The sequence below is a fragment of the Rhamphochromis sp. 'chilingali' genome (assembly GCF_963969265.1).
Source record: "Rhamphochromis sp. 'chilingali' genome assembly, chromosome: 8".
Classification (NCBI taxonomy): Eukaryota; Metazoa; Chordata; class Actinopteri; order Cichliformes; family Cichlidae; genus Rhamphochromis; species Rhamphochromis sp. 'chilingali'.
In genome coordinates, this window is record NC_137935.1 from 10,518,625 (window position 1) to 10,546,285 (window position 27,661).

Consider the following 27,661-nt stretch of genomic DNA (forward strand, 5'->3'; position numbering starts at 1 on the left):
GGGGGGGTTTAAATGTGGATACATGTAGCCAGATTAGCTGTTTTGGGTGGGTTTTTTGTATATACCTATTGCTGTTGAGTTGAATTGTAGCTTGATGGTTTTAGATGTCGCTTAGTGAGTAGTAACTGCATTTGTAAATTATGTATAGGCTGCCAAATCAACTCAGCAGAACACAGTGGATCGCAGTGGATATTGGATCATTACACAGAAAGTAGAAGTTCTGTTGTCCTTCTTTTCCAGTATATATTAACTTGAGTTTACTTTTTATTTGAAAAAGTGGATTACCAGAGTTTCTTTTCCTAGTTGTTACTATTTGTTTGTTTTTTATGGGATACTTAACATTGAATTATATATGTCCATCAATTTTCTTAATCGCTTTTCCAATCCAAGGTCACATGGGCACTGGAGCTTATCCCAGCTGTCAGGAGCAAGAGGCAGAATGCATTCTTGACAGGTCGCCAGTCAATATAAATGGCCAGAGCATGGAAGCAGACAATCATTCACGAGACATTCACACTTACAGACAAAATCCCCAGTTAACCTATTATGCATTTCTTTTGACTGTGGGAGGTAAAAGGCAGTAGGTACCCAGTGGGCACTGGGTAAAAACCCCACACATAAAGGCCACAGCTGACCAGTGGGTTCACCCTGGACCCCTTTGCTGAGAAACAACACTGTTTATATGTGCTTTCACTGTGCCACCTGTTTATATGTTTTTCTTCTTTAAGAGTAAAAGTTGTCAATTGATACCTTGGAGACCGCTTCAGAGCCACACCTCATAGCTTTTGCTCTGGGCAGAGGTCGGTCTTCCCGACCCAGACAACTTATTTATTTTGTTGCTATGAGTTGTGTTTATTAATTAAAACCCCATATTCCCACTATTTTTCTATTGTTTGTTATGAAAGAGGTTCTTAACTTTATAAAGCTTATATAATAACATCACTGAACATAAAACATCCTTTTTTTTCCTCAGGATCCCGTCTGCGCCAGGAGGACTCCCCACCCCGGATTGTGGAGCATCCCTCTGACCTGATCGTATCCAAAGGGGAGCCCGCCACTCTCAACTGTAAAGCAGAGGGGCGGCCAACCCCGACAGTGGAGTGGTACAAGGATGGAGAGCGGGTGGAAACAGACAAAGATGACCCACGTTCCCACCGTATGCTGCTGCCCACCGGCTCGCTTTTCTTCCTGCGCATCGTTCATGGACGGCGGAGCAAACCAGATGAGGGAGCCTATGTCTGCGTGGCCCGGAACTACCTGGGAGAAGCTGTGAGCCGCAATGCATCTTTGGAAGTAGCATGTAAGTCAAGAGTCTCTTCTCCTCTTTGCTGGAGTTCAAAATGATTCTGCTCACATTATGTAATTTATAAGGACAGATAAAGAGAAATCCTGATCTCACTGCTTACTGATGGAAAGACTGGATTTGCATTCAGCACATTCAGAATACATTTTTGATCTAATCAAGCGTTGAAACATCGTCTCTACTGTAGGTACTTAAAGTAAACAAGTCAACAATTTCTGGCACTATTTTTAGTTAATTTCATTTTTCTTCTCCATTTACAAACAATACTAATTTCCTGCTGGTCTAAAAGAGCCACTTAAACCCTATTACGACCTCACATTGTGGAATATTGGTCGGAGTTTTGGATAATGAGTTTTTTCTTCCATGCACTTGATAAATGTGATCCAAGCCCAAGGGATATATATTGATGTTGTGTGTATGGGTTGGAGTATGTACGTAAAGCTGCTGGGAGGCTTTATGATGGGAACATGATGGCATGGCTGACATGGCTCTCTCGCAGGTGAGTGGGGGTCGAATGACAAGCACAGTTTGTGATGGACATTTAGCACAGGCCTTCTGAAGTCTGTTGGTGAATGGTGACAGGCATAACCTGAGCTGTGTATCGAATTACCTTTGAAGATGAGCCTACCCCCCAGCAGTCTCAGGATGGGCTTCCTATACAGCCACTCCCAGGCACCTCAAAATGCCCATAAGGTGGAGGGGAAAGTCCCTATGTCCTTATGTTGTGGAAGAGGAGAATTCTTATCATGAAAGTGACAAACTTTAGACAGTCTCTCAAAATGTTGAGCTGGACTCCTTAGACAACATAAAACAAGCAAAAATTGGAAATCAAATGTTTTAGATTTATAGACAAAAGAGAGCAGGAACAACATCCTCTGCCTGTAATTGTATTTCTGAGGTGATGACAGTAAAATTCATAGTTAGTTTTTGATCCTTAGGAAATGGGTTGGAGGGGGTTGGTCTCTGCTTCTGATCCACTGCCCTGCCTTCCCGAGGGCCTTCCAGTGGCCCCCAGGTGCTAACTGTGTGACAGCAGCTTGATCTATCGATTGCTGTAAGAGGCCTCTCCCACTCTCCCACTCTAAATGAAAATTCATGAAAAATTGATGAACCCTCTCGATTATTTTATTTTTTTCCTTCTAACACGGTTTCTTAGCCTTTCTTCTTCAGTATTCTCTCTCTCTCTCTCTTTCTCATGGTCTCGCTCTCCCTCTTTCTCATGTAATATGGACTGAGGAGCAGAGGGGGTTGAATAGAGGCATTGACTACTTGAATGGCTTAAAGGTGAAGGGTGAGGGGTCACTAGGGCAGGAGGGAAGAGCAGAGCTAGGTGAAGAAATATGTATAGCGCACATCTGATGGGTATTAACAGTGATGCCAGGTTTGAGAGTAGGGTTCAGCATACAGGCAACAAACAAGTGTACAGAACTGGACATGTTTGTGTAGCTCCATACACTATACAAGGTATAACAAAAGAATGGTGTAAAAGTAATCTATACAATACACCATCATAAGACAACACTGCTGGCTAAAAAAACAAATACACTGAATTTTTCACTCAGTACTTTGAGGTCTTTACTTTTTAAATTACAGTGAAGACTTCTAATTGGAGTTTGGTTTATTTTAGCTCTGCTGTAAAACACTTAACAAGGACCAATTATGAAAACGTGAAATAAGCTGAACACTTCAGTATTCATTATAGTGACAGCATACTGGCCGGAGCCTGTATGAGGCATAGCAGTTTGAGAATGACGGCAATGGTGGCCTGACAAAGATGGAGTGTGGGTGCAGGAAAAGGCTCTGTTTGACAGTCATTCACTGTGCTACTTGATTACAGTGTGATGGTGCACAAATGTGACTTTTTGTTAAAGTAGGGTAATTTTGATTTAAATTATTTTAATAGTAGGAGATCAAAGCCCTCAGAGGCATGTTGAAGAAAATGGAAAAGGTGAGGAGAAGGAAAAAGATGTTTAAATATTCAGGTAATGTGTTATATGGAGACATTAATTATTTGTTTCAATTTTAATAATACTGTAGGTAATCCTGAGCATCTTGAAGAAGAATTTCCTGAAGCTGATTGGCAGCATTTCTTTCTGAGCTAATCAAGTATCTGGCTTAAGGTACCAAAATGGTCCGAAACAGTGCAGAGCTCCAGAGTCTTTTGCTATTGTACTTTTGTCATGGTTAGAGCGCACTATCTTTTTCCGTCTTTTAAATATAGACTATTTTTGGTCTTTTAAATGTGATTAGATGACCAAATAATTATGTTCCTTTCCAGTAAACTTTAGGTATTTGTTGACATCTACAAAGTGATGATTAGAAATTTAACCTCCGTGATAAAAAAAAAAAAAATGTGCCCATTTTGCAGCGTATTTCCTCTGTGTGTTTCATTTTTACTGAGATAAGGGTATCATAGAGCCTGAAGAAGAGGGAGGGGCACTTTGCGGCACGCTCCATGCCTGGTCTGTTTTGGGCCCTGGGCTTTCTCAGTTTTCTTTCACAGCCAGGTCTTCAGGGGACTGCGGGGGCAGAAGGGGGGGCGATGTGCTAAATCCCTCTGCATTCGCTTTACAGCAGTGATTAGCTTTATCAGGTCCTGACATCCGTCCAGTGATTGTAAAGCCAAAGCTAATCTCACAAGAAAAAGTCTTAAATCTATATCCATGTTGAACTGGATTTGTGTTTATGATATGTCTTGTAACCCCCCCAATCCTCCCCCATCCCCTGCCTCGATCTCCCCCTCCATTGTATTGAACGCACCTTTGCCCCCCTTCCATTCACGAGTGGTTGAACAGGACCCTGGTGAGATAATTGAATTGCAGTTCTGAAACAGATTGAACTCTGTGTCCACTGAACAGAGTGGCGCTGCTGCATGCCAGGCATCAAGCTGGGCCGGACTCACCACTCTCTCTTTTAGAGGAGGAAATGTGGAGTGAAGAGGCAAAGGGGGAAGAGCCCTCCAAGAGGTGCCAATGCATTATTAATGTGGGCCCGAGTGGGCAGGGGCACTTGTGCCTTTACTGGGCTTAGGTCTGCAACCTTGTCTCCTTTAAGTGTTGGATGTTGAGCACAAATAGATGGACAAGAACATGGACTGCTTTGTGTTATCTAGCTCCATGGTGCATGTGCAGAGTGTGGGGATAATGCCCAGACATCACTCTGCTGCATTTGGGAGAGATTTCATTATAGCTGTTGTTCTCTGTCCTGTACTTCAGAAGATAAGAGAACTTGTAAATGTGTTGCCTAGAGGGTATCGGAGCAGCCTGCCTTGTAATCTTACTCCTCTTCAAAACTGACTCCAGGCCAGCAATATGGGATATACTGCATATAAGAGAATGTGCCCCTTTTCTCTTTTCAGGATAAACTAGGTCAATGAGCAGGTTCATAAATCATTGTGAAGCCTGTGTCAGAAATGCAAGCTGCAGCCATCGCTGCTGCATAAATTGCTAGCACTGCGAGTATCTGTGTATATGTAAGTGTGACAAGGCACACCTGGGGCAATAGGATCCCAAGGAAAACGTTAACTAGCCCAATCTTTTCAGGTGCTTGACGCAAACTACATCCACCTGAAACTAGCACATATCACTTTTAATTGAGTGCCAACTGTGATATAGGCCCTCTGACATGTCTACTTGTGTATTAACTGTATGTAATCATCAGGGGAAAGGCACCACATATAAATGAAGACAAAAAAAATGAGTTTTAGATGTATACCTTTGCAGCTTTGTTCGGTTTTAACCTTTAAAAATGCAAATGACACTGAAATGAAACAGATGTCTTGGGTTGGTTCTAAATGCCGCTTGGAATGGGATTGGATGACTTTTAAAAAGGTCCTTTGATATCATCTAATGTACCACTTCTGCAATTAAGTGAATCGTTAGGTAGCAGTTGGTACTCGTACAACAAGGTAATTAGCAGGAAAATTGAGTTGGGAAAGGTGCGAGTGTTGAAGAGAGGAGGAGGGTTACCAAGCTGTTGCTGTTGTGTCCAGCATGAGGGGGGGAGCTAATAAAGGGATGGGCCAAAAGGAGCAAGCCAGGTGGGGAGTCAGGATGAGCTGCACTGCTGAGCTCATCTAGACTCATTATTCCAGTTCAGAAATGAGAAAACGGGGTGACAAGTGCACACAAACAACAGACACTCACGCACTTACACACGCGTGTTCACAAACACCTGCCCTCGTGCTTGTATAAACCCCGGTAGACTGAGGTTTAATCTGTGCGGGAGTCCTTGAGAAATAATGAAGGGTAATGAAGAAAACAGCAACAGCGCAACCATTACAGCGCATTAATGATGCATGCTATAGTTAGGAAATACAACACAGTCTCAGAAACTCTCATTTGTAAGTGTAATATCTAAGTGTTTTATTCATACCACACATCTTGACGTGTCTGTTTCTTTATGTTCTTAGATGTGTAAAACACAAATTTCCGGGTCCATCTAAAACAGTTTGTCTGGTTTTTCAATAACTTGCTCAATAAATAAAAGATCAGTTGCTCACACAGATAAAATAAACATAAATCTGCTGCTCACACCACACCAAAGTATTTTCTAGTTTATTACATTTTCATATAAAAAAAAGTAAAAAATAATTTAAAAAACCTTCCTGCTGGAGCTCACTGTTGTCTGAGCTGAAACAAGCACGGAGGAAAAGCAAAAAGCATACATGCAGAAAAAGTGGGAATGTTGTCCTGTGATAAGAGGGATGGGGAGAGAGGGCAAGCATGTGAAACATATCTTCTCCTGATAGTGTTAGAGAGGAAAAAATCCCTGATTAAATATGTCAGCTGGAGTTTGCTGACCTCTGTAGAGATCTTCCTGTCTATTCATATGCACACACACATACACACACACATATTCAGATGCACGGCTATAGTGTTTTCCAGCCATATACAGCGTCACGCAGCTTGATCGTATCACCTTTATCAGTCACAGATGGTCACAGTAAATGAGGAGCTCCTACAGATGCCTAACTCCTGTGCCATGCTTGGAAAGAGGCCAGGCTGCAGAAATGGAACAGAAATTTGGAAAGTCTCACAGGAAGATAAATCATAGGGATACACTACGGTCACTAACATCCTCACTGTCTCTCTCTCATACACGCACACGTACACATCCTGAGACTGCACTTTTACTTTCCTCAGCGGGCTTTGTGTCCCAGCTCTGACCTCGCCAGCTCCACCTAGGGAAATAGATTACCTTTAGATGAAGCGACAGCAGTACTCTAGAAGGGAAATACGGTGCACATACATTGTGGCTGAATCACGACAACAGTAATGTAGAGGTGTGACAAAAGCTGCAGACAAAGATGGAAAATGTGGTGAGTAGGTGGCGAAGAGATCGAGTACTTAGATCCAAGTTTGGGATGACCTTTGACCATCTTTCTCAGCCTATTATCAGTCTTTTTGTCTCCTTTTCTTTCAAACTTCACCTCTCTACTTATACCATTATGTCACCTTTGAGTGTACAAACTGGATTAAGTAAGTGCGTGGCGCTCGGTCAAGGATGCCATGGCCCGTCACAGGAGGAGTGAGCCATCAAGCAAAGAGTGCTGAACCAGCCGCTTCTCACGCCCATTAGTGGCCAGCAAGATGAAGCACCAGTCGCACCAGGTTTTGTTGTGTTTCTTTTATATACCCCGCTCTCGCTTCTTCACACTCTCCCTCTTTCTCCCTTCATAGTGACACTTTTATTGATGGCCTCTCCGCTCTGACAATGCAGGTCTATTGCTTTGTCTCTTCTCCCTGCCTGCCTGTGTTTTGCCTCGTCCTCTTTGCTCCACAATGTCTCTCATCACCCATGCTACATACCCCGGATGCTCACTCACCAGAAAAAAAAAGTTAAAAAAGAACCTTTGCATTAACATAGAGTGTATAAATTTTACAAATCGGACAGCACTGTAGAAAGAGAGCCCTTTTAGACAGGTATCAGACAGTTTCACATGTAGACTGAGCTCTAAATTATTGAAACATGTCTGCAGGCTGATTATTGATTAACTTTAAAACACAGACTGGGTGACAAGATCTTGCTTTCTTCACTGTATTGGTCTTTGATTTCTGTTGTCATTTTTTTAAGTGATGGTTCAGGTTTATTTGAATTGTGTACATTTTGCAAATTGTTATGTTTAGCATTAAAACAATAAACCCTTATCACCGTATTAATCTAGTCTTCAGTGTCTATCTGTTAATAACACATGAAGTTTCCAATTTTAAGTCTATTTTAATTTGTTGCACAGGTGTGCCATTTACCAGATTTGGATTAATATGTGTGACACCACTCTATTTTCTGGCAAGTGGGCGAAAGGACAAGTGAGTGATAATAATATTAATCAAAAATGTGACCCTGAGTTAAATCCCTGTAGACCACTGCATTTTGAGGGTGGCTTGCCATTGCGTCCAGCCGGGATTGGATCCTCTGACCCCTGAAAACCCCTTTGCCCTCTCCTATCCACCCCAGATCTCTGTCATACCATAATTCCTTAACCTAGCGCTCCCTTCCGATGAATATGTCCCTGTCGTAACTGACCTCCCCCACCCACCTTCCCTTCTCTCTAAGACCCTCTGAGGCTGCCAGAGATGGTAATCCATCATGCGGAGCCAGGGAGGAGGTGACAGGATGAAGGGCTGAAGTTCAGTCACTAGCTGTTGTGGGTTTGAATCAAATGTTACCGAAATTGATTCAGGCTCTGGTGTGTGAAGTGCCGGGAAGGGAGGAGGAGAAAACACATACTGCAAACTGACCATAAGAAGCACAGTATTCATAGTATATTGCTTTTCTAGCCTTGTGGTTTTTAGGGGGAAAAACAATCACCAGTGGAATATTCTTCATTATTAATTCATATGTTTATGCAGTTATTTGTTCTCTTTTTTGCACTGAGCTTTGTTTGCCCCTGCATCACGCTCGTTATTGAGGATCCGGATGTGTTATGACTGTGATTTTTTTTCCATGGCGTAGACAGATAATGTGTTTCACTTGGATTACGTTTGCTGTAAGGGACACCTAGAGCCCTCAACAGCTGCAGACCAGCGTTGAAACCTAATCATCCAGTCTCTGCTGTCTCCATCTCTTTCCTTCTCTTTCCCTCTCTCTGTGCTATCTTTCCCTTTTTCCACTCCCCCCCTCGCTCACTTCCTTTCCTGCTGTTTGAAACTGATACTATAAGTATTTTAGTCACTTTCAAAAGTGAGGGGAGACAAGATCAAATGTTTGAGAGGACTTTCTAAAACAGCTGTGGTTCCTTTCCACTTTGCAGCTTGGCCCCTACATGATTGTGCTGCTCCGTCCATTGCACGCCAGCAAAGGAAGTTACATAGATGCTGTGTGTGTTTTGAAGGTGACCTTGTGTGTTCCAGAGCTAATAGCTTCCCATTTTGATGTGGATTGGGTGCTAACTGCTGCCTGTGCCTGTTAGACTGCTGTGGGATCCGTCCCAGACTTGGCCAAGGTGTGGATGAGTCACAAAAATGTGATCCGTTCACTCAGCCACCAATGCACCACAGTAAGCTGCCCATCTACTCCAGTGAGAAATAAATGTCAAAGGTTTTGCGCTTCAGGGACAGACACTTCGTTTAACAGGGGAAAACTATCTTGCTCATTTATATGTAACGCAGTATGACCAGGTGCAGTGAAATGACATCACATGGTGAATGAGACTGGGAGCTGTGGTATGTGTGGCCACCTGCTTCTGCAGCTGCGAGGATGATTAGCAGCTAGCCAGGCTGATTATTAACCGGCCAGACACTGATCCAGCCAAACGGACAGACAGACAGACAGACCGGGACACTGACAGACGTTGCACATTGCCAGATATGAGCCTGCATATTTGCTGGCACGGTGGAGACCAGTCACTAGACAGACTTGCCCAGACCACTTCAGTACTAGCATGGCCAAAGGCCAGCTGAATAGAAATCAGAACTCTCTATTCAAATGCTAAGCAGAATCTTATCTCAGTGCCTCTTGCTGCTGGCCCCTGTGCACTACACTGTACAGGGCAAAGTTATTAGCGAACATGCAGGTGCCGAATGTGTTTGTCTCTGTTTCACTGCGTCTGTGTGTGTGTGTGTGTTCAAATGGTTGGACGGTTAGTTGTCTTTTCTTTTTGCTTCCTGATTTAGTAAAAAATGTGGAAAATAAATCATGTCATGTCATACTGGTGGTGTGTTTTGAATGAATCTTGTTAGTGTAACAGTCTAAATTTAATAATACCACACGCAACAGCACCCGCCACCCAGTAAGGATGAAATGAAGGCAGTGAATCATCTGAAGTGTTGCTATGATTGCAGGGATTTGTCTGGGATCTACCAAGATCCTCTTATTCCACAGGAAATGAAATCTAATGACACTAAGTGATCACCAAAGGGTGTGTGTCTAACTGATGAGCACGCTCATTTGACTCCACCGATCTTTAGAAGCCATTAGTGTTCTCCTGTTTCACGCACAAATTAGACCTCCACACACAAAGGCACACAGGAACAACGGTACATAGCTGTTTCTCATACACAAGGCAAGGTTTGTAAAGGCACATATGCACTAGCACACACATGCCTGTGCCCACACACTGTAACAGACTCCAAATTCCCCCTTTGTTGTCCAACTGGCACAGTCAACATTTGCCCATTTGAGCCCTAAATTGCACAGTAAGGGAAAAATGAACCCCAAGACACAGCGTTGTAATGGAGCTGAAAAGAACAGCTTAATTGGCCAACATAAGCCATGCCCAGGCATTAACTGTGAAATTTACATGTTAGCTGTGCTGCCATCTTTCTTTTAAAGGTCCCTGTGGTGTTTGTGCGCAACAGACACATGAATTGCAACTCTGACACTTCATGAATATCGATCTAGGCTTCTGTTGCTGTAGGGGCAGGCTATGGAAAACAATATTATTCAAAACATGCTGAGTGGGATACATCTGCAATTAGTCGGTTGATAATTTATGCAGCTAATGTGTTATTAGTTTAATTGCCTGTTTTTGGCAATTTACTTATCCCCCCCTTACACAAAACTGCACAAAAAAAAAGTCCTAAATGGCAAAAATTAGCTCTGATTTAAAAATATCGTTCGCTTGTTGTTCTCATTTTTTAATTATAAAACATTAGTTTAAAAATGGGGCAAACTGCTCTTCTTATCAGGTTCTCTGACTCGAAGCAGAAGGGAGCTGTCCACATAATTTAGTTCCATTCATAGCAGTTAAGGGGTTGATAGGCCCGTTGTACCTTTGGGTCCAGATAGGCTGACCTTTGGCCAGGTCTGGATGTGACCTCCCATTGATTGACCATCATCTGACCTCATGGCTTGAAAACAGAGCTGCATTCAGGTCCATTTGGCAGTCTGGAGAGCATCTCTAGCATACACTGCTAATACAGTTATGCTAGTGTTATTGGGAGATGTATGAAAGGAGAAATAGCTCAAGAAGGCAGGGTTATTCCTGTGTCAGAGGAGGAAGAGCTCAGATAATTTAATTATAGATTAAGGGATATGAGGATCTGTCAGCTTTTTCATTCTTATAGTACGCCCTACTCAAGTTCTGTTATTAGTGGTATAATCTCGAAAGTAGAATTGTTATTACCAGCTCTATGGCTGACTGGGCTCATGTAGGTATTATGATGTTCTTTAGTAAGTTTTATTTACCCCACAAAGACATTTTGTGAAACTAAACCTAAACAAGTGATTGTTTTTTTTATTTATTTTTTTTGCATTTGCTACGGGCTATACTGGATTTTGTTATCTTTCCCTCAGTATCTTGCAGCTCTTCAACCCACACCCCTCCTCCGGTTCTCCCTTATCCCTTAAATTGATGCTCACTCTGCTCTGAAACCAAAATGCTGATCGCGTTCCCCTTCTTGCTATCACAAACCAAATAGCGACCTTGTGATTGACTGCTAACAAAATTAGCAGAACTTCTCATAAACCTTAATTAGTAATTTGACTCGATAAAGCATGCTGATGAAGGCAGGAGACAGCCATGTAATTGAGAAGAGAAAAAAAGAGGAGGGGTATACTGTATCATTCATGTATCACTCAATAGTGCCAAATGGGGTGTTGACTGTCATAAATGTTCTCAGACCCTAAATTTTCACCAATGTGCCACACCCCCCCACCTTACAAGAGCATCTCACCTCTTCTCACTGTTTCCATGTGCCAAGACACGACACCCTCAGTCGCCTATCTCTGTCTCTCTTTTCTCGCACGCAGCAGGGGGATGGTTGGCCCAAGAATGTGGCATCATTAACTTACTTGAGTGGCAGACGTTAGACGTGCAGAGGGCTGTCCTGTCCCACCCCCCTGCTGGGTGTCCCTCAACCCCCATCACTCCTTCCTGTCATCCTTCATTTCTGCATTTCTTGATTCCTCACCCCCCGAAAAAAAGCCATCCACAGATTTCGTAAACTTGGTGCTCCATCAACCGTAGATGAGTGGACGCATTAAGCCATGCATTTATAATTTCAGCATGATGGGCGTGCCACATGATTATTTATGGGGTTTTTTTAAAATACAATTTTAATACAATTTTGCTATATATGAATGTCAATTTTGATATTCCGCCTATTGTGACTAGCTGTTTTAAAGTGTGACAAGTCCACAATCCCTCAGTGTATGGAGTTTTTGTTGTTGCCACCAGTGCGGCACGTGCTGCTGAGCTCCTTGTGGCGCAATGCCCTGTGTCATTAATCACAAGGCCAATGCTGCCTGGAGCCCTGACAACTCACAACCTGGTGGCCTACCACCTCCCCTCATCTATACTGTGAAGGCTGCGCCATTATCAGCTCACATGATGAAGGTGCCACACTAATGACAGCTGTTGGTGGTCATATGAACCAGCCCCATTTTTCAATTGAAACTCCTCATTCATGTATCCCCCACCAGGCTTTTTGGTTTTCACTTGTCTCGGGTTCACAAGTTTTGAAGCACCAGGGCAAAGGTCAGTGGATTTTCCCTGTCACCACAGCAACTCTCAACACCATCAGATGTCAAGAGAGTTGGTCGACCATAACGGAGCCAGGCAGAGAGCGCTGCTCAGCCAGCCACTTCCTTCTGGAGAGCAGAGGAGGCAGGACAGAAGGGGAGAGAACATCTTTTGTTAAGCATACACTCTCCCTCTCTCTTGGCTTCAGTCCGGGGTGTTGGGGGTTGTCATAGATGGGTATTTAGGCTTTTATGGGTGGAGTGTTAAAGGCTTGTTGGGGTCCAAGTCAGGCTTGTACTGTGGGGTGTGGGGGCTCAGAGCAGTGCTGTGGTCTAGTTGTGTCATGACCATGAAGCTGAGCTGTCACTTGCGTCTAATTGGCTTAGATCAGCCCACGAGTGGCTCAAAGCTCACTGACCCACCCTCTGTCTTTCACTGTCTCCCTCTCGCTCTACTCTCTCATTAGCTATTTTCCTTCTGCCGACCCAAAACAATGGTCTCCACATGGTTCTTACCATCATTCTGCTTGGTCCAAAAGTTCTCTATTGTTCCAGAAGGCCTGGCACTTTCTGTGTGTCCAGTTATGTCTTATTATGAGGAAGAATCCTTGTGATGAGCAAGTTACTAGAATGATGGGGAACGATATAAAGGCTTGATCTAATCTTGATTTGAGACCTCATTGATCTGGAAGCTGGGGTCATCACAAGGTCAACATAAGGAATGATGATAATATTGTTCATCTTTAGGGAATAGGCCTATCATAGCACTTGTACATGCCATTAACTCTCAAATCTGTCCCAACAACAACTTGTCTCTAACAGATTCATCCTGAAAATACTACTGAGTATTCTGTCTGCCTTTCTGAAGCCTGTCAGAGTGGGGGTTCTTTCTTGGGTACTTGGATTTACTATGTGTTACAATGGTTCAGGCAATGACCCTGCGGTGTGCATCCCTGATGATGTTCTAATTGGATGGAGTGACCTTTCTACACTGTAATTTTGAAGCGTCCTTGGTCTTTGGGGGTGGAAACAGATTAAAAAGCAGCAGGAGCGGGATGATTGATGTGTGCTGTGGGTGGTATGGTTGTGGATGGACAGTGGCAGGTAGTGCGACAGTAACATATGAGTCCACAGCTGTTGAACGAGGGTGTCCAGACTGATACATGGGAGGTGGCTACACCCAGCCTGACTGATTGCTGCCTTTTGGTACATCAGCATTTTCTAATGGCCGCAAAGTCTACATCTGCTTTGATTGAAGGTTGGTTATTGTGTTTGCTTATTCGTCTGTGGTGTCTCATTTCATGCAGCACCTTTATAATTTTTAATGTGAGGGATTTTTTGTACTTATTTTGAAGATCAACACGGTGAATAATATTCTAAAGGGTGGAAGTGGTTAAAACCTTGCACATGACTGACATGAACCGGTTGCTTGAATGAACTGCATTTTTTTTCCTTCATTGTAAGAAGTCAGAGAAGCATGTCCGAATGTTGAAGGAGGAAAAATGTAAGCATTGCTTGGGAAAAGTCAAATGTGGCAATGAGAAAAAATCAGCACGCACAGTACCTATAAACATAAATATTTGTAATCAAAAGGAGTATGTTTATCCTTGAATTTTGTGTGTGTTTTTGTGTGTGTGTGAATATGACATTTACTCTGCTTTTCTTTGTAGCCAGAATGAAGTGAAGTGTGGTGAATGGGGTTGTTTTGGTGCATTGACTGGTGGATCCTATTTTAACAGCGTGTGAAGCTGGAACTAATTCCTGCATATTTATTTGGCCTGGTCTTAGCAAACTAAGCACTTACCCTACTTGAAATTCTACACAGTACTAACAGGAGCAGACTGTAGGTGATAGCAAAACAGCTTTATAGTGCCTTCGGAAGACTGAGCAGAAACACTTGGAAACCTCAGAATGTAGAAATCATAGAAGTATTTAATAGAACATTTTAAAATTTGCTTTTCCAGCTTTTAATTAGTTTATGTCATTTAGTCCCCAACCTACTCTGAATGCTATGCTAAAATGTAGTGTAGTATTAACTGCTACAATTATTGTCAAAACTTGCTTGATGAGTTCAGTTTGGTCGCTCAAAATAAATGAGATTTTTTTCTGCATTGGTTGTTTCGTCTAGGTTCAGCTAACCCCTTTGTCTTTGTATTTCCAACTCTTCGTCCTACATTAACTGAAGAAATGTAAAAGAAAAAAGATCAGAGTGTGCAAGTCTGATCCTGTTCCCTCAGCCATCTCGACCAAGCTTGAGGTGCTTTTGTTGTGGGCTGCATTTGAAAAGATCAGCTTTAACAACCAAAGCAAATATCCATGGAAAGGCTTGTGAATGGAGGACTTTGAACCTTCTGTAGAACAGGTGTGTTTTATAGCACTGTGTTTCTCCTTTGGTCTTTAATGCTGTACGGTCGCATGTTGTGTGTGTATGTGTGTATTTCTCAGTGGCTGAAGCTCCACTGTAGCGATGAGCCAGTCCCTGCAGGAGGGCCGCAGTCAACCCTGTGCCATGTGAGAGCTGCAGGGAGCGGGGCTAACGAGGTGTCCAGGCAGCTGACAGCTTTGTCCTGCCGCCTGCGAGTGGCGATGGCACAAAGAGGGTCCTGCAGAGAGTACTGTCTGTTCTTTGTGTCTGCCTTTCTCCTCTGCCCAGGACTTGTGTTACAAAAGAAAGCCACGCAAGAAAGCATTATGGCATCAGGTGGATGAGGCACTGTGCCTGTTCTCCATTTCCCTCCTCCCCATTTGCCTCTTCTCTAGACCAGAAAAAAAGAAAAGCATACATTTTAGCCTTGGATTGCTTTCAATGTGTTTCTCGTGTAGCTGTTAGATTTGAACAGTTGTTCTTTTCTAAAGCTTTACCAAATATTTAAATCAACAATTATATAGTTTTATTAGCCTTCCCACATCTTCTCTTGCTGTTTCTAGCTTTTCCTTCTCCCTCTTTTCTGCCACATTCTCTTGAGTTGAGTGACAAGCCAAATGGGAGATAGTTTTCTGTCATGTGTTTGCTGCTTGTATTTGCTCAGTCTCCCTTCTTCCTCTCTTTGCTCATGTCTTTAATTTATGAACTGCTACACTTGAGTGGGCCTAGTGTCTGTTTAAACCAGTACAGTGCCTGTGTTTGTCCTGGCTGTCACAGCTCCACAGGAAGCTCATCTAGAGCCTTCAGTGCTTAATGTCACTGCAGGAGGTGAGCAAGAAACACGCAGACTTCCGTGGATCCTCTGCACACTGGAGGGAGAGGTTTGACGCTTCTTTTAAAAGGCCAAAGTCGTTTGTCTTTGTTGTTTTTTGTCTCCTAGGAATTGTTTAGAGAGAAGAAGACAGCCAGAGAGATAAAGGGTGAAAGGAAGAAAGAGCAAGCAAGAAAACATGTCTTCCTCCCAGGAATTTCTTTGTAGAAGTTGTGAATGTTTCTCATCTGGGCAACAGCTCTAAAGCTAGTTTTTGCTGTGTTCTGTACTCAGGAGCCTCTGATGAGTGTTGCTATCATTATGCATTTTTCTCTCCTTTGGTTGTGTACTGTTTCATCCTCTGAGTTTAAAACATCAGATTCAGAAAGCTGAACAGATTTGGTGTTTATGTATTGAATTTTTTTTTCACATTTCTCACCTTTTAGCTTTATTTACTGCTGTAAAGCAAACTTAGTCAACACCATATGTGTGTTTGGCTCTGCACATCTCTGCATGATTAATGTTTAATCATGTGGACAAGTAGCTCTGAATATTGGTTTTTGGATTTATGGTCCATCAGCGCAAACATTCTTAACTTCGGTCTTTTAACCTGTGTGCTACATTGTGAGTGGACCGAGAAATAGTGTTTGCTCTGTGAGTGAGCATCATGAGCTGAATATCCACATCGGAATCAAGGAAGCTCAATTAATGTTGAAGCAGACTTTCATTCTGATAAACAATCCACACCTTTGGCATCGACAAACACCACATTCGTAGTGAATGCACAGTGTTGCTGCTTTGCTTCACATATGAAATTCAGTTGCTTAGCTCATCCGAGTGTTTCCATATTGTAGAAGTAATCGGATTTAAAACAGAGGAACACAGAGGCAGACAACCAAGAGAGAACCACAAAAATCACAGAAAGGTTAGGATGGAATCCCAAAGGACTACAAATCCCTTCTCTGAAATCTCATTGTTTGGAAACCATGAAACCGGATTCCTGTAACAAGTCTCTGATCAGTGGAGCCTCGGCCCAAAGGACTCAATTAGACCAGAACGGCCCTTTCTGACCAGGCCTTTATTTTGCTTCCTTCCCTCTCCCAGCATGCTGTTACCACTGCAGAGGAGCTGCCTAATGCCCTAGACTGGGAGCAAAGCCATACAGCACACCGAGCAATCACATCACTCAGCCTTTGCCCCTCTCATTACACACAAACGGTATAAATCCGTACCAGAATTTGTGCATGCCCGTTTCTGTTGCTTCACAGTGAACCTGTAGCACTCCCCTTGACTTAGTGTTTTAATTGGCGGAACGAGTATAGTAAACATATATTAAAAAAGCTGGCAGAAAATAGCAGTTACTGAAACATCCTTGCGATCGGAGGCTGTAATCCAGAATTTAATTTCAGTCATTTTGCCCTCCTTCACTTATGATTAGAGTGAATTATGATAATTTCTTGATTATGGTTTGGCCCCTGCCTGTGAGGACACCACTTGTCTGAGCTCAACAGAAGAGTGCAACCCACTGGATCTGCAGTATTAACCACTTGCCTCTGAGATGGTATAAACACAAGCTGTACTCGGTTCTGTTTGTCTTCAACTTGCCCTGCAGTTATTGAAGCACATTTAGCTAATGATGCAAGGATATGCTTTTATTCTGATCCATGGTTGCAGAAGTGTTTCACTATCCATCTGTAGTTCAACATCGGTTTTTAAAAGTCTCATCTAAAGGTGCAAACAAAGAACCAAATGAAAGCGGTAGATGAAAGATATGAAAGCGCTTGGCTTAAAGGCGTGAATTAATGTATGGATGACAATGAGGGAGGACATGTGTGACACAGAGGAACATCAGCAGTCGGGCCAGCAATCTTCCATGGTGTGCAAACACAATACCATATCACTAATTCACATTCAATCAGGAATTCAAGTAATACAAGCTGGATCAGCCACATTGCTTTCTCCACACGAAAGTCAATTAGAGCTCCATTTAAAAAGCAAAATTAGTTGTTATAGATTTAATAAGTGACCTGGGCTGTGGCAGACTGGGCAGAGGATAGGAGACAGTGGCTGGAGGTCCATGGGGAAATGAGCACCACATCACCAAAGCCCACTCGTAATGACTTCTGTTGAGTCTTGATAATGTCTACTAATTAGTTAATCAAAGACAATGGCCCTCTACATACACCTCCCACCTTAACAGCTTCTGTCTGCTTCACTGAACAACAGCTCGGCGTCTAAAGCCTTGAAATCCCCATTCACTCTCATCACTGGCGGACACACCTGGTTGGGCTTGGTGTATGCCTGCAGTAAGATGTACAACACATTAATTTGTTGAATTAATGTTAATAGGTGCATGCACACAAAAATATGCAGTGTTCAGTGTTATAAAGCATGTAAGAGGATAATGAAATATAAAGGTAATAACACTTCATCTCATGCCTGGTGTCCATGCTGGTCAGAAGGTCGATATAAAGACCCTCAGGGCTGGACAGACTGGGAAAACAGTGCATTGACAAAGTGTCTCAGCACCCCTTGGAGCTGCCATCATAGGGTGAGTAATACTCTGTTTTCTCCCTAATCAATTAGTAAGCCTTCATTAGCTAGGCCATTCATTATGTTGCTGTGTCAGGGACGGGACATGGTGCTGTGGTTGCCCCTGGGATGGGCACGTCAGTGGGTGCTGATACATGACAAGGCTCTCACGATTGCTCTTGCATCTAAAGAGGACACAGCTATTACTCTGTTCCACAGTCAAGGATTAACCGTGGACAGCCAAATCAACAACACTTTGTTGTTACACAGCCAGCCAAGTAAACATTATTCATTTTAATCGCAGCCTAGGCAAATATTATTTACTGCTCTTACACAGCCAAATATTCATTACACTGTATTGTTTAAGCCATTTACTCTCATTTATTTTTCAACTAGAAATGCTATTTCTGTCCAACAGCATATGGGAGCTAAAACCTACACTGCATATTTGGGGATTTTTGAAGTAGCAAAGTGCAAGAAGCCCTGTTTTTAGTGTAGTACTACATAGTTACACTTCCTAAACATATCCCAATTACTTTGGTTTCTCATAGCCCTTGTGAATATTACAGTAGCTTGCGAGCTGTGCTACGAATCATTAATATAAAACAGATGTTAGGCACATTCCAGTGCACCAGCCCTCATTGCTGGAGTCAGTATCACCACAGCAGCCTCAGCAGTGCTTGTTTGATGCATAGTTAATAGAAACACAAATTATTGTGCTATACATGGCCAGGAGAAAGAGATCATATGACTGTGCTTTGACTACGTGTGTGTGTTGGTGTGTCAGCGTTTGTTTGTGACCAGTGTAAAATATGCCCATAGCACAATGTGAGCCTTCTCTCCATGTGTAATGACCTGTGCAGTGGAATAATGTTGAGGGGTAGACAGAGATTAAAGGAGTTAGATATTGAATAGTCCTATGATGGATGAGAGCTGTTTGGAGATCAATTAAACAATAAGAAATTAATTCTGCCAGCGACATGCTCATTAGAGACTTGGTGAAAAGAAGGCAAGGGGGGGGGGGTATAAGTGTCATTTTTTAAATTTTGTTCATCTTGACCCAATCTAAGGCTCCTGGAGAATATGGATGGCATTCATTTACAGTTTTATTTCATTTGATTTAAACATTTATTTATTAGCACTGAACCTGATCACATAACAATACCCACAGTCAGTCAGCTACTTGGCAAATGGTATTCTGCTTGCGTGCTGCCACTCTCTGATGCTATCTTTTATGTTTACCATATTGCTGACCTTGTTTAAAGGCCAACACTTATGGCTTCTCTTCCTTTTTGTGCTGAAAAGAAGCTGTTGTCAACCTTGTGCCCTGCTCTGCAATGTTGCCTTTGTGCTGCCCACTGCTGCTAGATTAGGCTAAGCACAGAAATAAAGGAAAGTCAGCTAGTTACGATAGCAGCTCATATCAAAGGGCTGCTGTGCATTGCAGATTCGGGAGCCAGCAAATGTGAGTAACAGCTGCCATGTTGAGTGTCAACCTTCTCGCTGCTGTCATTCTCCATTTGCCCCGTGCACGGGTAAATAACGTGTTGTCTTAATTCATTTGCCTCCACTTGCAACAGCCGGAGCATAATGGATTCTAATATTAAACACGATCCCATTCCAGTGTGCAATTAGTTTATAGCTCCACCTTTTAACACTTACTTATTAATGACGTCTCCCAGGATTTGCTGAATAGATGTTGTGGGCAGGAGTGGGATACAGCTACTGGCAGGTGCCAGTGGTTGGGGATCCTTCAGTCTAGCTGCCAATTGAAGGCACTGTGGAACCTCTGTGGTCCAGTGGCAAAGCCAACCTCTCTCCTCCTCCATGGGGAAGGCTAACCTGATGTGCTGGCTCGGGGGGTGAGCACACAGACGGACAGGCGGAGCTAGTTGCCAAGTCGGGCCAGGCCTGCTTGGTATGTGGGGGGGTTTCAATGTGGATAGACTACTAAGTGGAATTTGAAAAGATGGTGTGGGGGTGTGGCTGCTAAGTAGTCAAGGGTATACTGTACAGATGGGGTATATAAAGTTTGCATGGCGAACAGATGTTTTAGGGGTCTCTGTTTGTCTTGAGGGTGCGACATGGTAAGTGAAGGGCAGTCGAGAGTACTGTACAGAGGACATTTGTTGTAGAGCCTGCTGTTTTTCAGGGGCTATTCAGAAAATGTTTGATAAAGCTTGTGGATTGTACTTTAGCAGTTAATGATGGTGTTACAGTCAGTAGCCCCGCAGACATTTCTTTTCTGTATTCACATGTGTTTACTTGTTGTTTTGTCCTGAAGACGGCAACGCTGGCACTGGGTTAGCAGGGAACTTGCATTTTTGTAGTAAAAGGGCTTGATGATGCACATTCATCATAGCACTCCTTTCATCCCTAGCCTTTTTCTCTGACTGCTTGGCACTCTTTCCTTTGGTGCATGGCAGAAAAAAGCAGATTGGAGTTTTCATTAAGGCAGAAAAATGTCAGATTCTTGACAGCTTTTGGTCTGGACATATGCTCTGTTATAGCAAACACTAAGCCTAGAAAATCTCCCTCTCTCATCTCTATCACTTTTTTCCATCAGCCTGTTGCGCTGTTTCTGTCTATATTTTTACTTCACCTGCAGTCGAGGAGAAATGCTTGCCTGGATCTGTTTTTCATATTTGCTGGAGCTTTTTTTTTATAATTGGTAGATAGAGATGGGTCTTTGAGTATGGATCATGGCTCTGTAATGACTCTCTCCGTGTGTATGGGTGTGAGTGTAGGGTGTAGACTAGCACTGAATGGGAATGAGATGAATGCTGGGTGGAAATGAATTTCTAAAGGCCATGGTGCTTCATCACTAGCCTACCACTGCCTGTCCCACTCCTGCCTGAATAACACCAGAATTATCACTCAGAGGGAGGAGAGAGCGATGAATACCTCCAGCTACTACACCCTGGGGATTTGGGTACCCCTCACCCTCCCTGTTGCTTTCACTTCTACACATACACACACACACACACACACACACACACACACACACACACACACACACATTTGGATGTGCTGCACACTCACACAGGTAGAGATTGGGAAGGGGGGCCTAACATTATCCACTAATGGTGTGCTCCATTAATCATACAATGATGAAGGCCATTTCCTTTATTTAATTGGCTCCCAGTATCTCTGTGCCTTTGTTGCATGTCATTTCAGACTCACTGGCAATATGCTTGTGTATGTGGGCCACTTTTAGCTAGCAGAGTGCAGCATCAGGGCGTGGCTGAGAGCTCTGTAGACATATCAAACAAGTGTCTTTTGTATCTGTTCACAGCATATCTCTAATAGACTGAGCAATATTAGGAAAAACAACCCCCCTTTATTCCCTTTTGTGCAGTTTTTCTACACACAGCATTAATATACACTTGTTCTAAAACCATCAAATTTCCTTGAACAAGCAATTTAGAATTTTCATTTATTTTCGCATTAATGGTACATGCTTGCTTTTGTTTAAACGAGATCCTGACAGAGCACCTGCAGTACTGTGCGCTGTGTACTGTTTTTAAATGTTTAGATCTTACCCATCACAGAGTGTCATTAGCAAGCATCTGGTTAAATTCATTCTATAGCATCAGCATCAATTATACAAGTTATGCTCATCAAAAAGAAGTACTCCAACAAAGGCTATGCCATAACAGAGCACTGATCTAAAAATCATCTTTTAAGTCTTGGATTACTTGAACAGACAGAAGTAACTGAGACAGCTTAAATCCATATAAGAAGTTCCTGAAATAACCTCCTCAGTTTTATTTACATAACGCCAAATCACAACAACAGTTCCCTCAAGATGCTTTATATTGTAAGGTAAAGACCCTACAGTAATACATACAGAGAAAAACCCAACAATCATATGACCCCCTATGAGCAAGCACTTTAGCGACAGTGGGAAGGAAAAACTCCCTTTTAACAGAAAGAAACCTCCAGCAGAACCAGGCTCAGGGAGGGGCGGGGCGGGGCCATCTGCTGCGACCGGTTGGGGTTAGTGAATAACTTGACATTTTTGTGACATTTTTAAAGCATCCTTTCTCTTCTTTAACATTGTCTGAAGTACTGAGTAATATGTTGAATGCTGATATGTAAAATGATTCCTGCTTCAGTGTAAAGTTAAAGTTGGGTTAAAGTTACTGGGCAAATTAACAAAACTGCTCAGAATGAAATATGCTTTGGGGCAAAGCATAGAAACAAAATGCTAGTTGGAGTTCAAATTAACAAGTGATACCAGGCAGATGTAAATGGATCAAATATGTGCTCGGTAAAGTCAAACACCAGGGTCTTGCATTGAACGGGTTTCTTTATTGCTGCCACATGGAAAGCATTTGCTAGAGTGTATCCTGTATTAGATATACACCATAATTACTGTGATGATTTTTAACTTCTGTAATTTATGGCATACTACAATTGATTTTTGGTCAGATTTACAGGCTGACCGTGGTAATTAGGCTTCATTCATTGTTTACTCACCAGAGGAAATGGAAGCATTTGTGTACCGCTGCACAGTTCTGACTTATAGGGATCATATTTACCACTGCTCACCCATTTATGGAGCTTCGACTTAATAAAATGTTATTGTTTGTGAAATGTCTAAATGTGGTTGCACTTTTTTTTTCGATTAGAAGCTTTGACAATATGAAAGTCAAATGTAAAAGGATGATCATTAGTACCAATATTTATTTTCTTTTTGGTCTTTCTTTGATAAAACAATACAATAAAATAGCAAAAATACTTTTCTGTTTTTAGGCCTTAACTACTTAGTCGCAAATATTTGAAGGGTATTGAGTAGAAATGGTACTCCCATGGATCATATTGCTTCAAAAGACAATTAAGACAAATAAAACCATCAGTAAAAGATATTACATAGTCGAAACTTGTTTAAGAGAATTGCTGTTGTTGTTTATGTTAATTTCTGAAGCTTTCAGTCTACTCAGTCCTTTGTAGTGCTTCTAATTAGACAAGACAGCTCTCACATTGCAACAATAAGGGAAACAAAAAAGTATGCCATTGTGTACTGCTTGCAACAGCCTTTTTGATTTACAAAACCCAGCAGCTTTACACAGGCATGTCTATTACCATAATGCCTAGTGCCTGTTCACTGTGCAGAGAGTAGAGCAAGACAGGCAGAATGCTGCGGTTGGCTTGTTTTGCTCTTTGAAAGCTGAAGGAGGGCATGGCAATATTTACTGAGAGAGTGCCCCCCTCTGTCCCACCCTGCTAGCCTTGTGTTTGAGCTTCACAGCCGGGGGATGTGTTTTGCACCAGTACATCACTCCCCCCCTCCAGCTCACCCACCCAAGTCCTCCATGGGCACACTGCACAGGGACACCCGCTTCCTCATTAAAAAACCAACAGCCATTAATGTTAGATGAGGGCAAGAGGAGCTGGAGGAGGTAGAGTCGGGAGAGAGAGGGAGGTGTTTTCCCCTTGATCGACTCCTAAGGATGCATGATGAATCCTCACAGACACAGGCCAACATGCTGAGGAAGGGGAGGAGATGAGAGGCTGTAGACATTTTTCCCAATGATAGACTGACAGACACAATCGAGGTCCTGCAAAGCGACTGCAGAATCTCCCAGACTGACACACAGTTGGACATAGTGGTAAATGCATCAGAGATTCATACAGAAGAATTGTAAATTGCAGGATTTGCATGACTGCAGGAAGCATAATTAATGCCAAATTTGTTAAAAAGCACTGTCTCCCTCCCGGTCTCCCTTACTCTCACATACACAATCAATGTGCCCCCACCCGCTGCCCTTTGAGATGGACTGTTAATACTCAATACATCCCTGCTGTGCAGTCTTAAATTGGTAGGCTCCCTTGGGTGGAAAAAGTGGCAGGGGGCGGAGGGGGCAACACCATCCCAGCCGTAAGTCTTGGGACTCAGCAATAAGATGCAGCTTAGGCTTAGAGCTTAAACATAAACAGGCAAGCTCAAATGCTAAAAAACGAAGGCTTCACAAATGTCTGCCTTTGCCTTTTCATTCTAAGTAGGCTGAAAGTTCCTTTTACGTGCAGCTATCCACCAATGTACGCAATGATCAATTCTCTGAGACCCTCCACTCAATTGCACTTCTACTTGTACAATTTTTATAGACAGTTTGGTCCAGGTAATCAATCCCATCAATCTTGGGATTGACTTCAGCTACATAGACTATGACACAGGCTCAGAAAACAACAGCAGTTTTGGACATTTACATTTCACTAGTTTATGCACATTGTTGAAATTTTCCTTTGCTATGGTCTTTATTCTGCACTGTGTGTCTGTGTGTGGTGAAATTTGGGTCATTGTTATTCTGCTGTATTTAGAGAGAACCTCCAAGAAGACGGGATTACCGCCCAAAGCAATGTCGGTGAGTGTTATAGTGGGTGTGTATTTAGTTGCTGTGCGATGTATGTGCGATTATGTGTGCGTGTTCGTCTTTTCTTTCCAAATATTCATCCAGAGTTATTGGGGTTGCGTGGAGAGTTCCAGAGCCCTGATGAGCTGTAGAGCTGTAGCCCTATAGCAAAGGCTGGTCTATGGGGAACCTACTGTGTGTGTGTGCGTTTGTGTGTGAGTGTCTGGAGGCCCTGTCTGTTGCGTAGAGCTGTGGGAGACAGAGATAGAGAGTGCGGGCAACAAGAGCTATCTGACTGGGTAATGAATTTACTCCTGCGGCACTCTTTAAAGCATAATTACACTCATCAAAGCCAGGAAGGTTTCTCTCGCCCACTGACTCTTAGCTAAAACAAAGGCAGAGCAAAAACACCACTGCTTAATGTTCTTTCCATATTAAGGTACCACAGTCATCATTACAAACCGCAATATAATTTTTATGTCTTTATTTTGTCTTTAGGCAGAACACAGACTGGAAGTCGGATTTTTCTGTGTAGCAGTAAATGACCATAGCGATTTGTGGTCAAAGGGCGTAAATACTCCAGAGTTCAGTTTAAAATGTAAACAATACAGACAGTCTTTTTATCCATACCTTTTAACCTCTGCTTTTAGTTAGTCACACATTACATTTTAACCTTAATACTTTATTCCCAATCTCCCTGTTTGACCCTCGTTCTCAAATTCAACCCCACGTTTCTCTTGTGCTCGCTGTCTGCCCCCTCGTCTCCCCTTTGATCTCCCTTTCACCTTCGATTTCTGTGGAAAAAGGTCAAGGTTGTGTGTCCATGCACCCATGGGGTGTGGGGTTCCTGTGTGTGGTTAGAATACAGAGAAACCCTGCAGGGAGTGCATGAGCTCACTTACACCTGTACTAGCTCTGGTGACGAACTGCATGCTTAGTACAGCTTCCAGTTCGGAGACTTGAATACAGACAGTCTGACACTGTTGGGACCAAGTGTGCAAAAGCTAATATTGCTGAATGTTTCATTCATCTGTCTTTGCAATTTTGTTGTGAGATTCTTTAGGACTTAAAATTCTTGATTTTACAAAATGCATAAGTATGCTGTTGTAGCAGTGGCTTCTATTCAATGTTTGGTGTCACTGGGACACTCATGAGCAACCTATCATGATAATGACTACAAACCCACTACACAGCAGCCCACAAAAATTCGCTAGAGGACAGATGTGGCTGACATCTTTGAGAATACTACCATTATACCCCTTCAGATAAGTGTGTCTCTTTGAAGCCTTGCTTGTAGAAGATTTAGGAGAAGAACCACAACTTTGATCAATTTAGAATCAGTGAGTTTATGATTTGAACCACTATGATTCAACATAATAAAAGTCCACATTTGGAGACCGATGAATTAATTACGAGCTGTCGCTTTTCAGCTCACATAGTTGTGGAGAGAATACTGTAGGTTGTATGTGTTTGTGACTGTGAATTACTGCCGAGGAGCAGTCGTGTCTTGGTCATACTGTGTGAGGGGAGACATTAAAAGCAGTAAATACATTATGTGTGCTTTTGTTAGGTGTGTGCACAGGGTGTTTGTTCAGTCTGCATTTAGTCTAATTACCGCGGCCCCTCTGCTTGGTGAGGTGATTTACACATTGTTTTTCCTCCACCAGGTCTTTTGGTAAATTTGAGATAAGCTCTCTCTGTTTTCTTGCCCTCCAACTCAACATAATAAACAGTTTCATTGTCTTGTTTTCCTCTGCAATGCCTTTGTGTCTCTTGGGAATTTATCATCTGCCTACAGTATTTTAGGGGTCTTAATCTCCTACCATTTGATTACTACCAGCTAATTAAAGAGAGGGGATGCCAAGCAGGTGACGGAGCGATGGAACAGTGAGGCAGCAGCAGTCGCCGCACAGAAGACAGGGCTCCTCTTTTGTTCTCTGTTCCACTTTCCATGTGCATAATACGACCATACTTGTAGAAAATTTAGTTTGCACAGTGAAGCACAGTATATCTTCAGATCTGTTCCATGAGCTGAGTTGTTTTTCTTTTTGGTTTAGATAGACACAGTCTTTATTTTGCTTTACCCTTGCTACCAGACTGCCAGAGGCCTGTAAGAGGGAGGGGTGCTGGGTTTCAAGGCTCTGTGGCTAGAAGTAAAGAGCTGCTGACATCAGCACCCAAAAGCTATATTAGTGAGAAGAAAAATAGTACAGTGGAAAAAAAAATCTTATAGATTTTTTTTTGTTGTTTTTTTATTTAAAAAAACAACATTTAAATCGCAGGGAAAAAAATCTTTTGTTCCGATTTTCTCCCAAACAAAGTTCCGCGTATTTAAATTTTTAGTCGCTGATGTGGCTCTTTAACTCTGTATCCATTTGCAATGACGCCTTGCCACCCATGAGGTTGCTTTAACTGAGGAGTGAAATGGTGGTTTGCAGATATGAGAAGGACAGTGATAAATGTCACAGATGACAATGAGTTTGTCACAGCGCAGAGATGCCCTTTTCCCCAATCCCTCAGCAGAGATGCTCTCTTCACAGGTCTCAATCCCTTGTCAAGTGGTTGAACCTGGACATACATATGCATGCTGCTACACATGAAACAGAATGCATCTGCTTGTCGTACTCTGCGGCTGCCCTCGTAGACAGGCAGACAGGATGTTCTTAGCCGCAAGGCCAGGGAGACAACACACGATCTGCTGACCAGGAGAAAGGGGCCACGGAGATCCTCAGGGCAGACGGATGCGCTGCTGTGACTGTGGATGAACTACTGTAGCTTGTTGACAAAGTAGACTCTGTCAGCATATCAGCAGAGCGATATTCAAAATGACCTCTTCTGGCGATTCACCAATTTTGCTCTCGTATGGGAATGCACGTTCTTTGAGGGGATAAGGATTGTGGTATTTCTTACTGTAAGCATGCTGAAGAGCCTCTTACGTATTTTGGGATTATATTCTTATAGAAAGCACGGAGCATAAATATATATTTTTATGATTAGATGTAGTCAAACACATTATCCACTGAAGAGATGTCAAGCTGTACAATATGTATTTAATACAGCTTTTTCTGGTGTTAAGTATGAGCAATGAATCGCTGTTGTTTTTTGTAATTAGAACAAAATACTTTTGCTCTCTGCTATTACAGGATGTTGCTTTCTATTTTAATTGTCCAGAAGATATATATTCCATCCGCTTTTGTTTCTTCTGTTTAATCACAACCAGAATCATCTGTCATAGTGTGGATTGGTGCCCATTAATCATAGGAGAAAATGGGATATCTTTTTCATAGGAAGTATCTTGATAATGATGATTTATTGGACAACGGTATAACCTTTTTTTTATTTCCAAGTTTTGTTTAGCTTTCTAAATGAGTTCTTTTTCAATTGTTTTTGTA

At 42.5% G+C, this 27,661-nt stretch overlaps 1 protein-coding gene across 13 annotated transcripts in view; it reads left to right on the top strand.

Moving 5' to 3' along the window:
- robo2 (roundabout, axon guidance receptor, homolog 2) overlaps nucleotides 1-27,661 on the top strand; it is a 153,598-nt gene that overhangs the window by 13,102 nt on the left and 112,835 nt on the right. For all 13 annotated transcript variants that reach the window (XM_080889732.1, XM_080889729.1, XM_080889731.1 and 10 more), the window contains one exon: nucleotides 974-1,300. In XM_080889732.1, coding sequence (XP_080745858.1) covers nucleotides 974-1,300 — 327 coding nt within the window. The remainder of the gene's footprint in view (nucleotides 1-973; nucleotides 1,301-27,661) is intronic.